Source organism: Pongo abelii, chromosome 10 (assembly GCF_028885655.2).
Source record: "Pongo abelii isolate AG06213 chromosome 10, NHGRI_mPonAbe1-v2.0_pri, whole genome shotgun sequence".
Classification (NCBI taxonomy): Eukaryota; Metazoa; Chordata; class Mammalia; order Primates; family Hominidae; genus Pongo; species Pongo abelii.
In genome coordinates this window covers 22,508,322-22,522,536 of record NC_071995.2, presented here as the reverse complement: position 1 = coordinate 22,522,536, position 14,215 = coordinate 22,508,322, and the positions used below count along the sequence as shown (strand labels likewise).

The window sequence follows — 14,215 nt, the reverse complement described above, 5'->3', positions numbered from 1 at the left end:
TGCCCTGCCGAAATAAACTATTTCTTTTTGAGGCAAAGCTTTGTTTATTTGTAAGCATCTAAATATTTCAATTGAGCACTCTGAAACAGATTTTGTTTGTCCAATGTAGTGTTGTATCAAAACACTGTTTTAAAAAGTGTATTGGCTGGGCGCAGTGTCTCACACCTAGTAATCCCAGCACTTTGGAAGGCAGAGACTGGTGGATCATCTGAGGTCAGGAGTTCGAAACCAGTTGGCCAACATGGTGAAATCCATCTCTACTAAAAATACAAAATTTAGCTGGGCATGGTGGCAGGCGCCTGTAGTCCCAGCTACCCCGGAGGCTGGGGCAGTAGAATCACTTGAACCTGGGAGGCAGAGGTTGCAGTGAGCCGAGATCACACCACTGCACTCCAGCCTGGGCGACAGGGTGAGTCTCTGTTTCAAAATAAATAAATAAATAAATAAAATAATAAAAAGTGTGTCTTTAGGGTAGCTTATTAGTTATTACAAATTTACTATTCATATTTAGAAAAATATACCACTTTTCTGAAATCACCCTTCCAGTTTTGTTATATGCTGTAATCTTGAGAGACATCATAATGGAGATGGAGTAAAGGGAACAAGCAGTCTCCATCTTGATCCAACTGGCTGTGTAGAAAATGTTTAAAATTTGTGTTCAAGATTTTTCTTTCTTAGTATAATATGTTCTTTTTTGGCAGGTGTTCCAAAATTGCAGCTGTATTCAAACATCAGGAAATTCATCTGCAGTACTTGGGCTGTGTGACAAAGGACCTGACTGTTCCATGATGCTCCAGTACTTCCTAATCTTGTCAGCAATGAGCAGTTTCATTTATTCTTTGGCTGCCATACCTGGATATATGGTTCTCTTGAGGTACAAAATTATTTTCTTTATTTAGATTTTTTTGGGGTCATTTATTAAGGTAGCTTGTTCTAAGAAAGCCACTCAGGACTCAGTATCTAAGAACTCAGTGCTCTAACGTACCATTTATTAAGGCTTTGTATTAAGCATTGTTGAATTTCACAAAATTTTAAAGTTAGCAATGCACATGGTTCATCTGCTGACATTTCACTCCTATTCTTCCCTATTTTTCTTCCTTATTTCTTAGAGCTAAATGAGTGGACCTTTCATTTTGTGACAAAAGAGACACATTTATATCTCAGGGCAGGCCATATAAAATGGCCATTTTGATAGGTAAAGAATGGGTGCCTAGCAGCCATTTCCTAGGGTTCAACCTATAGGACAGCAGTGCAAAGCTGTCAGAAGCCCCCATCTCGCTAAGGTCACTTGATCTTTCTGAGCTCCATTTTTCTTTAATAATAATGGGCATAATAATAAATAGTTGGCTCTCTTACAAGGCTGCGGTGAGACATCAATGTTGAAAGACTTTCTAAAACTAGGAAATTGCAGAGCTAGTTTTCAAATTTAGGTATATTACATAAATATTTCAACTACACCACTCTTTGTGCCTAGTAAACAATCCTGAACATAGTTTGCATTTTTTCTCTTTTTCTTCTTCTTTTGGAACTCAAAAGTAGAGTTAAGTTAATCACAATGCTCAAGTCATAACACATTATCATCAAAGGCCAGTGCAAGGATTCTCTCTTATTTTACTTCATTTATTTATTTATTTCTATTCAATTGCCTACTTCCAGTCACCATAGCTGCTCACTTAAATATGACAGATAGATGTCATTAAATATGCATTTCCTTTGTAAAATATTAAAATTTTTTGTATATATGTTTTTATATTCACACCAATGGTGGTGTGGTATTAAGTCTTGTTCTGGTTCATAAGGTAGATGCATAGATAAATTCACCAGTCCTATTTAGAGTAATTTTTATATCAGCACTGCATGACAGTTGGAATTATCTAACTTTGTGATGTTGACTAATCCAATGGGTGTAAAATACTAATGATAGCTCATACTGAGCTTAAGCATCTCTTCAAACAACTTTTTAGCTAAAAGTTATTCATGATGCTTATTCAATTTATTTTACCCATTTTACTCATTATATTTCCTGCATCCTATGTTTTTCTTGATGAATTTGATGATTACTATGTAAATTACAGATATTAATGTAATACTGTTTATATGATACAATTATCTTCACTTTGTCTTCTTTCTTTTAACTTTTACAGTGCCATTTATGAAATGAAATCCTAAATTTTGTTGTACTAAAATCTAACAATTTCCTTGTCTTAGTGTTTGTGTATTTGGAAGAGAAGTCACATTTTTAAAATTGCTTCCACCTTTCTAACTTATAAAAATATTCCCTTAAATTTTATTCTCCCCTAGCTTTCCAGCATTACCTTTTGCATATAGTTTTTTAAGCCATCTCGAATCTATTTTTATATGTGGTTTAAGGGACATAGATATCCAGTGTTATTTTTCTCCAAATAATAAAGTTGTTTTCCAAAATCATAGCCTATATAATACATCCTTTTTCCTTTGATTTGTGGTGTCACCATCTCAAGTTTTTAAACAACATGAGTCTATTTTTCATCCTTATTCTGTTCCACAGATTTATTTGCCTGTTCTCATATGAGCGTCACCTTGATTTAATTACTTTGGTCTTGCAAATGTTAATATCTCATATGGTAACTTTTCCTCACCCACCTGTCATCTTCACTTTTCCTTTATTCTTTTATTCTCAAACTGATTTTGCTGTCTGTGGATCTTTATATCTTCATAAGAATTTTGATTGAGTTTGTGTAGATTCCATAGATTACTTGGTGAAATCTGACATCAAATCTTTTTGAACATGTAATATCCTCTCATTTGCTTAAATATTCCTGTGTCCTTAAAGTTCTTAAAAATTTTTCATAAAGGTGATGTGCCATTAGATTGCTTCTTAAGTACTATATATAAATATATAAATTACATATGCACATATGTATACATATACATGTCTCTATATGCACACACACATATATGTACATACAGCCACACAGATACATACACACACGCATACATACACACACACACTGAGAAACACAAACGGTTTCTCTATTCAAACAGAACACTTCTGATAGCCAGATGTGTGGATTATTTTCCTACACTGTCCAATTCTGCAACACCAGCTGGGTGTTCTACAATTCCATGCAATTCTGGTGCTATCTACATAGACTTTGCATCAGATGGCAAAAGTTAAAGGGTTCAGTCCTACAAGACTGCCCCCACTTTAGATGTCAATCACAAAATCAGAAGTCCAGACACCCTGGGCTGCTTTTTTTTTTTTTTTTTTTAACCCTGGGCTTCTGACTGACAAGCTATGCATTAAGGTTGATGCCTCCATTTTCTAGAATGGTTCACAGAACTCAGGGAAGAAACACTTTTCTTACATTTACTGGTTTATTATGAAGGTTATTATAAAAGACACAAATGGAAACCAGGGTGGAGTTGGGGTGTGCCACTCTCCTGGCATGTGGATATGTTTACCAACTCAGAAGCTCATCAAATCTCCTAGTTCAAGAGCTTTTAGGGAGCTTGATCTTTAGCACACACATCCCACTCCACTCTCCTGGAGGTCTGAATGTGGGGCTGAGAATTCCAACCTTCTAATAACTTGGTCTTTCTGGTGACCAGTCCCAACCTCAGTCTGGGAGGCCACCCTGTCGTCTCATTACTATAGACTCAGGTGTGATCAAAACAATCTCCTTAAGAATGACAAAATACATTCCTATCACTCGGGACGTTCCAAGGGAATTCCAAGAACTCCAAGGACACATGTGTCAGGAGCTAGGGACAAAGACCAAATATATTTCTTGCGATGTCATACACACACACACACACACACACACAGAATGGTACCATTACCATCACAAACATACAATATACATATATATCCATCCACATGTAAATATTTGTGATTGCAAATATATAGAGATATGAATATGTATATTTGTGATTTTAAACTGATTTATATTTGTACTGATTTTAAATATATTTAAATTTATATTTGTATTGCTTGTAAATAATTGTGATTATCAATATGATTGTACATGGTATTTTGTATGTATATGTATATATGTGTATCATTTCCCCATATACAAATATAAATTTTATATCTAGATTATAATTACATAGCATATAATTAAAATTATACATAAAATAAATCAGAAGTAAAAATTAGATTTAAAAAATTATATAATCATATATAAATATAGTTTTTTTAATTTTTAATTTTTATGAGTGTATAGTAGGTGTATATATTTATGGGTTACATGAGATATTCTGATACAGGCATGCAGTGTGTAATAACCATATTAGGGTAAATGGGGTATCCATTCCCTCAAGCATTTATCCTTTGTGTTACAAGCAATTCATTTATACTCTTTTAGTTGTTTTAAAATATACGAGTAAATTATTTTCCACTATAGTCACTCTGATACACTATCAAATAGTAGATTTAATTCATTCTTTCCATTTTTTCACACCTATTAACTATCTCTACTTCCCCACCACACCCAGGCTACCCTTTCCAGCCTCTGGTAACAACCCTTCTGCTCTCTATCTCCATGAGTTCAATTATTTTCATTTTTTCTTCTCAGATGGAATCTCACTCTGTTGTCCAGGTTGGAGTGCAGTGGTGCAATCTTGGCTCACTGCAACCTCCACCTCCCTGGCTCAAGCAATCCTCCTGCTTCAGCCTCCTGAGTAGCGGGGACTACAGGCGTGTACCACCACACCCGCTAATTTTTGTATTTTTAGTAGAAACAGTGTTTTATTATGTTGGCCCGCAGGTCTTGAAGTCCTGATCTCAGATGATCCACCCGCCTCGGCCTCCCAAAGTGCCGGGATTACAGGCATGAGCTATCGTGCCCAGCCTGTTCTCATTTTTAGCTCCCACAAGTAAGTGAGGACATGCAAAGTTTGTCTTTTGGTGCCTGCCCTACTTTACTTAACGTTATGACCTCCAGTTCCATTCACGTTGTTGCAAATGAAAGGGTCTCATTCTTTTTTTATGGCTGAATATTACTCCATCATATATATGTACCACATTTTCTTTATCCATTCATCTGTTGCTGGACACTTACATTGCTTCCAAATCTTGACTATTGTGAATAGTGCTGCAATAAACATGGGAGTGCAGATATCTCTTCGATACACTGACATCCTTTCTTTTGGGTATATATTAATACCTAGAAGTGGGATTGCTGGATCATATGGTAGCTCTATTTTGAGTTTTTTGAGGAACCTCCAAACTGTTCTCCATAGTGGTTGTACTAATTTACATTCCCACCAACAGTGTAGGAGGGTTCCCTTTACTCCACATCCTCACCAGTATTTGTTATTGCCTGTTTTTGTATAAAAGTCATTTTAACTGGGGTGAGATGATATCTCATTGTAGTTTTGATTTGCATTCTTCTCATGATCATTGATGCTGAGCACCTTTTCATAAAATTGCCATTTGTATTAATTCTTCTGAGAAATGTCTCAAATTTTGCTCCTTTATTAATTGGATTATTAGATTTTTTTCTATAGAGTTGTTTGCGCTCCTTACATATTCTGGTTATTAATCCCTTGTCAGATGGGTAGCTTGGAAATAATTTCTCTCATTCTGTGAGTTGTCTTTTCATCTTGTTTCCTTTGCTGTGCAGAAGCTTCTTAACTTGATGTGATCCCACTTATCCATTTTTTTTTGTTAGTTATCTGTGCCTGTGGTGTATTACTCAAGAAATCTTTGTTCAGTCCAATGTCCTGGAGAGTTTCCTGAATGTTTTCTTGCAGTAGTTTGATAGTTTGAGGTCTTAGATTTAAGTCTTTCATCCATTTTGGTTGATTTTTGAATATGGCAAGAAATATGGGTCTAGTTTCATTCTTCTGCTTATGGATATTCCATTTTCCCTGCACCATTTATTGAAGAGACTGTCTTTTCCCCAATGTACATTCTTGGCATCTTTGTCAAAAATGAGTTCACCGTAGATGTATGGATTTTTTTCAGAGTTCTCTATTCTGCTCCATTGGTCTATGTGTCTGTTTTTATGCCAGTATGTTTTGGTTACTATAGGTCTGTGATATAAATTGAAGTCAAGTAATGTGATTTTTCCAGTTTTGTTCTTTTTGCTTTGGATAGCTTTGGCTATCCTGGATCTTTTGTGGTTCCATATTAGGATTACCTTTTCTATTTCTGTGGGGAATGTCACTGGTTTTTTTATAGAAATTGCATCAAATCTGTAGATTACAGATTCCTTTGGTTTTAGCAATATTGTTTCTTTCAATTTATGAGCATATAATATATTTTCATTGATTTGTATCCTCTTCAATTTCTTGCACCAATGTTTTACAGTTTTTATTGTAGAGATCTTTCACTTCTTTAAGCTAATTCTTAGTTATTTTATTGCATTTGTAGCTATTGTAAATAGAATTACTTTTTCTTAGACTGTTTGCTTTTGGCATATACAAACACTACTGATTTTTTATGTTGATTTGTATCCTTCAACTTTACTGAATTTGTTTATCATTTTGAATAGCATTTTGGTGGAGTCTTTAGGCTTTTCAAAATAGAAGATCATATCATCTACGAACAATGATAATTTGACTTCTTAATTTCAAGTTTGGATGCTCTTTGTTTATATTTCTTGTCTGATTGCTCTAGCTCAGACTTCTAGCAGTATCTTGAATAACAATGGTGAAAGTGGGCATCCTCGTCACGTCCCAGATCACAGAAGGGCTTTCAGTGTTTCCCCACTCAGTATGATACTTACTATAGGTCTCTCATATATGGCCTTTATTATGTTGAGGCATGTTCCTTTTATATCCAGTTTTTTGAGAGCTTTTCTACCATAAAGCGATACTGAATCTTATCAAATGTCTTTTTCCACATTAGTTGAAATGATCATACGGTTTTATTTGTTTGTTCTTTTGGTATGATGTATCATATAGATTGATTTGCATATGCTGAACTATTCTTGCATCTCTGGGATAAATCCCACTTGGTCATGATGAATGATCTTCTTAATATGTTGTTGAATTTGGTTCGATAGTATTTTGTTGAGGATTTTTGCATCAGTATTCATCAGTGATATTAGCCTTTAGTTTTGCTTTTTTTTTTTTTCTTACGTGTCTTTTTCTGGTTTTGGTGTCAGGATAATACTGGCCTCACAGAATGAGTTTGGAAGCCTTCTCTCCTCTTCTGTTTTTCAGAATAGTTTGAGTATATTGGTATTATTTCCTTTTTAAATGTTTGGTAGAATTAGGCAGTGAAGCCATTGGGTCATTTCTTTGCTGGAGACTTTTTATTACAGCTTCAATCTCACTTGTTATTGATCTGTTCAGGTTTTGGATTTCTTCATAGTTTAATCTTGGTAGGTTGTATGTGTCTAGGATTTCATCCATTTCTTCTAGGTTTTCCAATTTATTGGCATATAGTTGTTCATAATAGCCTTGAGTTTAACATAGTTTAACAATTATGTCTTAAAATCCTTTGGATTTCTGTGGTATCAATTGTAATGTCTCCTTTTTCATGTATGATTTTATTTATTTGAGTCTTCTTTCTTTTTTCCTAGTTATTTTGGCTAAAGGGTCATCAGTTTTGTTTTTCTTTTCAAATTTTTTTTGTTTTGTTGATCTTTTGTATTGTTTTCTTCATTTCAATTTCATGTATTTCTACTCTGATCTTTATTGTTTCTTTTTTTCTACTAATTTTGTGTTTGGTTTGCTCTTGCTTTTCTAATTCTTTAATATGCATTATTGGTTTTTTCTTTTCTTTTCTTTTCTTTCCAACGCAAGTTGGAGTGCAGTGGCGTGATCTCGGCTCACTTGCTCACTGCAACTTCTGCCTCCTGGGTTTAAGCGATTCTTCTGCCTCAGCCTCCTGAGAAGCTGGGACTACAGGCTCACACCACCATGCCCAGCTAATTTTTGTGTTTTTAGTAGAGATGGGGTTTCACCATGTTGGCCAGGATGGTCTTGATTTCCTGACCTTGTTATCCATCCACCTCAGCCTCCCAAAGTGCTGGGATTACAGGTGTGAGCCACCACACCCGGCCCATTGGGTTGTTTATTTGAAGTTTTTCTTCTTTTTTGATGTAGGCATTTATAGTTATAAACTTCCTTCTTAGTACTGCTTTTACCATACCCCATGAGTTTTGGTATGTTGTGTTTCCAATATTATTTGCTTTAAGAAATTTTTAAATTTTCTTCTTAATTTTTTCATCGACCCACTGGTCATTCAGGAGCACATTGCTCAATTTCCATGTGTTTGTATAGTTCTCAAAATTCCTCTTGTTATTGACTTGTAGTTTTATTTCATTGTGGTCAGAGAAGATACTTGATATTATTTCTCTTTTTTTTGGATGTTTTAAGACTTGTTTTGTGAGCTAACATATGGTCTATCCTTGAGAATGAGCAATGTGCTGGATTCATATTTGTATTCTGTAGCCATTGGATAAAATGTTCTGTAAATATTTATTAGGTTCATTTGGTCTATAATTTGGATTAAATCCAATGTTTCTTTGTTGATTTTTTTTTTTTTTTTTTGGTCTGGAAGATCTGTCCAATGCTGAAAGTGAGGTGTTGAATTCTTCAGCTATTATTGTATTAGGCTGTCTCTCTCTCTTTAGCTACAATAATATTTGCTTTATATATCTGGGTGCTTCAATGTTGGGTGAATACATATTTATAACTTTTATGTCCTCTTGCTTAATTAATCCTTTTATCCTAATATAATGATCTTCTTTGTCTCTTCTTATAGTTTTTGTCTTAAAATCTATTTTGTCTGATATAAGTAATGCTCCTGCTCTTTTTTGGTTTCTATTGGCATGGAATATCTTTTTCATCCCTTTATTTTCTGTGTCTCTGTCTTTATGAGTGACATGTGTTTCTAGCAGACAACAGATTATTGGGTATTTTTTAAAATCCTTTCGGCTACTTTATGTCATTTTATTGGAGAGTTTAGTCTTTTTACATTAAATATTCTTATTCATAAGAAAGTTCTTATTGCTGCCATTTTGTTATTTGTTTTCTGGTTTTCTCTTCTTCCTTTTTTTCTTCCTTTCAGTGAAGGTGATTGTCTCTAGTGGTATGCTTTAATTTCTTGCTTTTTTATTTTTTGTGTATCCATTGTATGTTTTTTGATTTGAGGTTACCATGAAGCTTGCAAATACTATGTTATAGCCCATTTTTTTAGGTGATAATACGCTAAAACTGCTTGCATAAAGAAACTAATAAGCAAAAAGAAAACTAAAAAAACTCTACATTTTAACTTTGTCCCCCTGATTTTTAACCTTTTGTTATTTCTATTTCTATTTTATTGTACTGTCTATGTCTTGAAAAGTTGTTAATATTTTTGATGGGTTCATCTTTTAGTCTTTCTAGTTAAGAGTAGTTTATACATCAGACTTACAGTGTTATAATATTCTGCATTTTTCTGCTTACTTACTATTTCCAGTGATCTTTGTACCTTCAGATGAATTCTCATTGCTCATCAACATCCTTTCCTTTCTGATTGAAGTACTCCCTTTAGCATTTCTTATAGCATGGGCTGGTGTTGATGAAATCCCTCAGTGTTTGCTTGTCTGGGAAAATCTTTATTTCTTCTTTAAGTTTGGAGGATATTTTAGCCAGATATAAAGGTAAAAGTTTTTTTCCTTCAGCACTTTAAATATGTCATGCCACTCTCTCCTTGCCTGTAAGGCTTCCACCGAAAAGTCTGCTGCCAATTGTATTGGAGCTCCATTGTGTGTTAGTCACGTCTTTTCTCTTGCTGCTTTTAGAATTGTTTATTTATACATGACCTCGGGGGGTTTATTGAATTCCTTGAGGTAATCTTCTTTGGGTTAAATCTTCTTGGTGTTCTATAACCTTCTTGCACTTGGATATCAATACCTTTCTCTAGGTTTGGGAAGTTCTCTGCTATTATCCCTTTGAATAATCTTTCTACTCCTATCTCTTTCTCTACCTTTTCCTTAAGGCAAATAACTCTTAGATTTGCCCTTTAGAGACTATTTTGTACATCGTGTAGGTGTACTTCACTGTTTTTAATTCTTTTTTTCTTTTGTATCCCTTACCGTGTATTTTCAAATAGCCTATCTTCAAGCTCACTAAATCTTTCTTCTGCTTGATAAATTCTGCTATTAAGAGATTCTGAGGCATTCTTTAGTACATCATTGCATTTTTTTAACTGTAGAATTTCTGCTTGATTCTTTTTATTTATGTCAACCTCTTTGTAAAATTCATCTGATAGTGTTCTGAATTTTTTCTCTGTATTATCTTGAATTTCTTTAAGTTTCCTCAAAATTGCCATTTTGAATTCTCAATCTGAAAGGTCACATGTCTCTCTTTCTCCAGGATTGGTCCCTGTTGCCTTGTTTAGTTCCTTTGGTGAGGTAATGTTTTCCTGTATGTTTTTTATGCTCGTCAATGTTTGTTGATGTCTGGGCATTGAAGAGTTAAGCATTTATTGTAGTCTTCACAGTCTGGGTTTGTTTGTGCCATCCTTCTTGAGCAGGCTTTCCTGGTATTCAAAAGGACTTGGGCCCCCAAGTCCTGTGGTTCATGTAGACTCATAGAGTTACCACTTTGGAGGTCTTGGATAAGATCCAAAAGAATTTTCTGGATTACCAGGCAGAGATTCTTGTTCTTTGGCCTTAATTTCTCCCAAACAAATGGAGCCTCTCTGTGCTAAGTTGCCTGGAACTGGGGGTAGGGTGATGCAAGCACCCCTGTGGCCACCACCACTGGGACTGTGCTGGGTTAGATTGGAATCCGGCACAGCACTAGTCTCACCCAAGACCCACTGTTACCTCTACCTGGCTACCATCTATGTTTGTTCAAGGCCCAACTCTACAATCAGCCAGTGGTAATCCAGCCATGTTTTTGTCTTTCCCTTCAGAGCTGTGAGTTTTCCCAGTCCCCAGGAAGGTCCAAGGATGCCATCCAGGAGCCTGGGATGGGTAAAAAATCATACAAATCTACCTTGTGTTCTATTCTAGTGTGGCTGAGGTGGCACTCAGACTATGAGAAACACCCTTTTACTCTTCTCTCCCCTTTCCAAAGTCACAGGAGCCCCACCCCATGGCCACCACCACCACCACAGGCCCACAGGGAATACTGCCAGGCCACCACTGATGTTTACTTAAGGCACAAGAGTTCTTTAGCCAGCCTGTGTGAATGCTGCTAGGCCAGGACTCACCCTTCAGGGCAGTTAGCTCTCCTCTGGCCCAGGAGGGCAGGATCAGCAATGCCATCCAAGACCCAAGGCCCAGAATCTGGAACTGCAAAAACATGCTTGGTGCTCTACCCCTGGGGTCCCTACCCACACTGGGCCACAGAATATTACCAGACCCCGGCCTGGTAGGAATCTGGCCTCACAGCAGGAGGGAGCAGCGAGCATTTACCCCCTGAGCTCTGCCTCCTGTCAGATCAGCTGTAGCATTAGATTCTCATAGGAGCGTGAACCCTATTGTGAATTGCACGTGAGGGGTCTAGGCTGCCCACTCTCTATGGGAATCTAGCTAACGCCTGATGATCTGAGGTGGAACAGTTTCATCCAAAATCATCCCCAACTCCTGCCTGGTCAGTGGAAAAATTGTGTTCCATGAAACCAGTCCCTGGTGCAAAAAGTTTGGGACCTGCTGCTCTACCCCACTGCAGCTGAGCTGTTACCTAAGATGCAAGATGGAATTCCCTTTGCTTCCTGTGCCTGTGCTTTTCTCAAACAGAAAGAGTCTCTCCCCACAGCCGCCACAGCTCTGAATGTGCTGAGTCTCATCTAAATACAGCACACCTGAGTCTCACCCATGGCCCATAACATACTACCTGAGTATAACTGTTGGTTATTCAGGCCCCAAGGGCTCTTTAACCAGCATGTGATGTATCCTGCCAGTACTGAGTCCTTCTCTTCAAGACAGCAGGTTCCCTTCTGGTCCAGGGTTTGTCTAGAAATGCCAGCCAGGAGCTAGGGCCTGGAATGGGAACCTCATGACCCTTACCAGTGCCCTATCCTACTGTGGCTGAGCTGGCATCACAGATGCAAGACAAAGTCCTCTTTACTCATTCCTCCCCTCTGCTCAAGTGGAAGGAAGGATTCTCTTTTGGAGCCACAAGCTGTGCTGCTTGGGGTTGGGTGAAGGGTGGCACAAGCACTTCCTTAGCTTCCCCGGCTGGTTTCTCAGTAGGTGATGTGACTCCCAAGTCCATTGGCTCCAAGCCCAGCTCAGCACTAGAACTTGCCTAGGAGTTGTAGTCCTTGCAGCCTAGACTGCCTTTCAAGTTTATTTAGGGAGAGCACGTTTACCCATGGTGGCGAGGCTTGCTGGAACTCAAGTTCTAACTGTGGGGCTGGGTGATTACTTTCTGGTGATGGCTAGTCTAAATGCTCCCTCCATGGGTAAGAATCAGCTGAGTTTAGCTTGGTTTTGCTTTCCACTGTGACAGGGCAGCACGGGATTTAATGAAGTCTCAGAATCACTGCATTCTCCCTCTCCCAAGTGCACAGATTCCTTCTCCATGCCATGTAGCCACGGCTGGGGAATGGGAGGGCTGGCATTGGCAATTCAAGACCATTTTTCCTGCTCTCTTCAGTGCCTTTTTCTGTGATATGAAGTTAAAACCAGGTATTGTGAATGCTCACCTGATTTTTCATTCGTACAAAGGTTTTTTTTTTTTTTTGTATGTAAATAGTTGTTAAATTTGGTGTTCCTTCAGGATGGATGATTGGTGGAGCCTTCTATTTAGCTCCTTGCTCTACCCCTCCCTTATAAATATAAATTATTGCACTATTTTGGACAGATAGGTCTGTGTGTGTGTGTGTGTGTGTGTGTGTGTGTATGGGTGTCCATATTTATCTCTATCTCTGTCATCTCTACGCATAAGTAAAGATAGGTATATATGTGTATGTGTGGTACTGTTTTCTCTTATATTTTCTAGTTGGTTATTGCTGGTTTAGAGGAATGCTGCTGTTTTTAAAAATTTACTTTTTATACAGCATACTTTCTTATTTGTTCTAATAATTTGTTGATTTTGTTAGGTTTTCTATGTAGGTTTTTCAATGTGCAAATATGACAAGTTTTGTCTTTTCACTTCCAAACCTTACACATCTGAGACTTCTAAAATTCTCTTACAGCGTAAATTAAAACCTCCAAGATTTATTTAACTGTAGTTGTGATAGTGAGTATTCTTGTTCTTTTCTAATCTTAGTAAGAACTGCATAAAATTTATTTATTATTATTCTTACTGCAGATTTTTAGCGTATCTAGTTTCTGTGTTATTAAAAACAATTTTATTTTTTTGAGACGGAGTGTAGCTCTATCACCCAGTCTGGAGTGCAGTGGTGCAATTTCAGCTCATTGCGACCTCTGCCTCCCAGGTTCAAGTGATTCTCCTGCCTCAGCCTCCCAAGTGGCTGGGATTACAGGCACCCACCACCACACCCAGCTAATTTTTTGTATTTTTAGTAGAGACAGGGTTTCACCATGTTGACCAGGCTGGTCTCGAACTCCTGGCCTCAGGTGATCCGTCTGCCTTGGCCTCCCAATGTGCTGGGATTACAGGGATGAGCCACCAGGCCCGACCAATAAAATAGGTATTAATAAGAAAAAGTGATGGGTAAAGTGCCAGTGACCAGAAATGGGCTCCTGTGTAGACTGCCAGCTGGATAATAAAGCCCTGAATAACCAATAAGTGAGATGAAAGTAAAATTTTGAATGTTCATTATGTGTGACTAGCTTACAACCGGCCTTTTCAAGACAGTATGATAGTTTTAAATCTTTATTTTTCTTTTATTTACAAACTTATTTACTTTTCAGGTGCATGAAATCTGAAGAGAAGTCCCTTGGTGTGGGATTACATACATTTTGCACAAGAGTATTTGGTAAAAATAGTTATTTTTTTCCCACATCCTATCAGAACAATATTAAATACTAGATAAACAAGATAATTATTTCAGAAAAACGGTCTAGCAAATGTCCCTTCTGTATGTAAAAAGCACGTTATAAATATGAGAATGCAGCACGCAAAGAGATAGAGAATCTCTTTTACTTGAAAAGGCCCTGTCTGACCTTAATTACACTATTCTTTGTTTGAAGATTTGAAAATAAAACGAAAGAAAATGCTCTGCCCAAATAAAATGTACATAAAATTGGCCCAAAACATTTAAGAAAACATATAAAGTTCAGAATCTTTAATTCGATGTTTTACTCTACTAATAATTATGTTGCATTTAACCATAAGATTACTTATCTTTTAATAATTTAGAAACTTTACAGTA

The 14,215-nt window shown here is 36.9% G+C and overlaps 1 protein-coding gene across 5 annotated transcripts in view; it reads left to right on the top strand.

Moving 5' to 3' along the window:
- SLCO1A2 (solute carrier organic anion transporter family member 1A2) overlaps positions 1–14,215 on the top strand; it is a 150,684-nt gene that overhangs the window by 126,381 nt on the left and 10,088 nt on the right. For all 5 annotated transcript variants that reach the window (XM_063712063.1, XM_054526942.2, XM_024257159.3 and 2 more), the window contains 2 exons: positions 702–874; positions 13,755–13,819. In XM_063712063.1, coding sequence (XP_063568133.1) covers positions 702–874; positions 13,755–13,819 — 238 coding nt within the window. The remainder of the gene's footprint in view (positions 1–701; positions 875–13,754; positions 13,820–14,215) is intronic.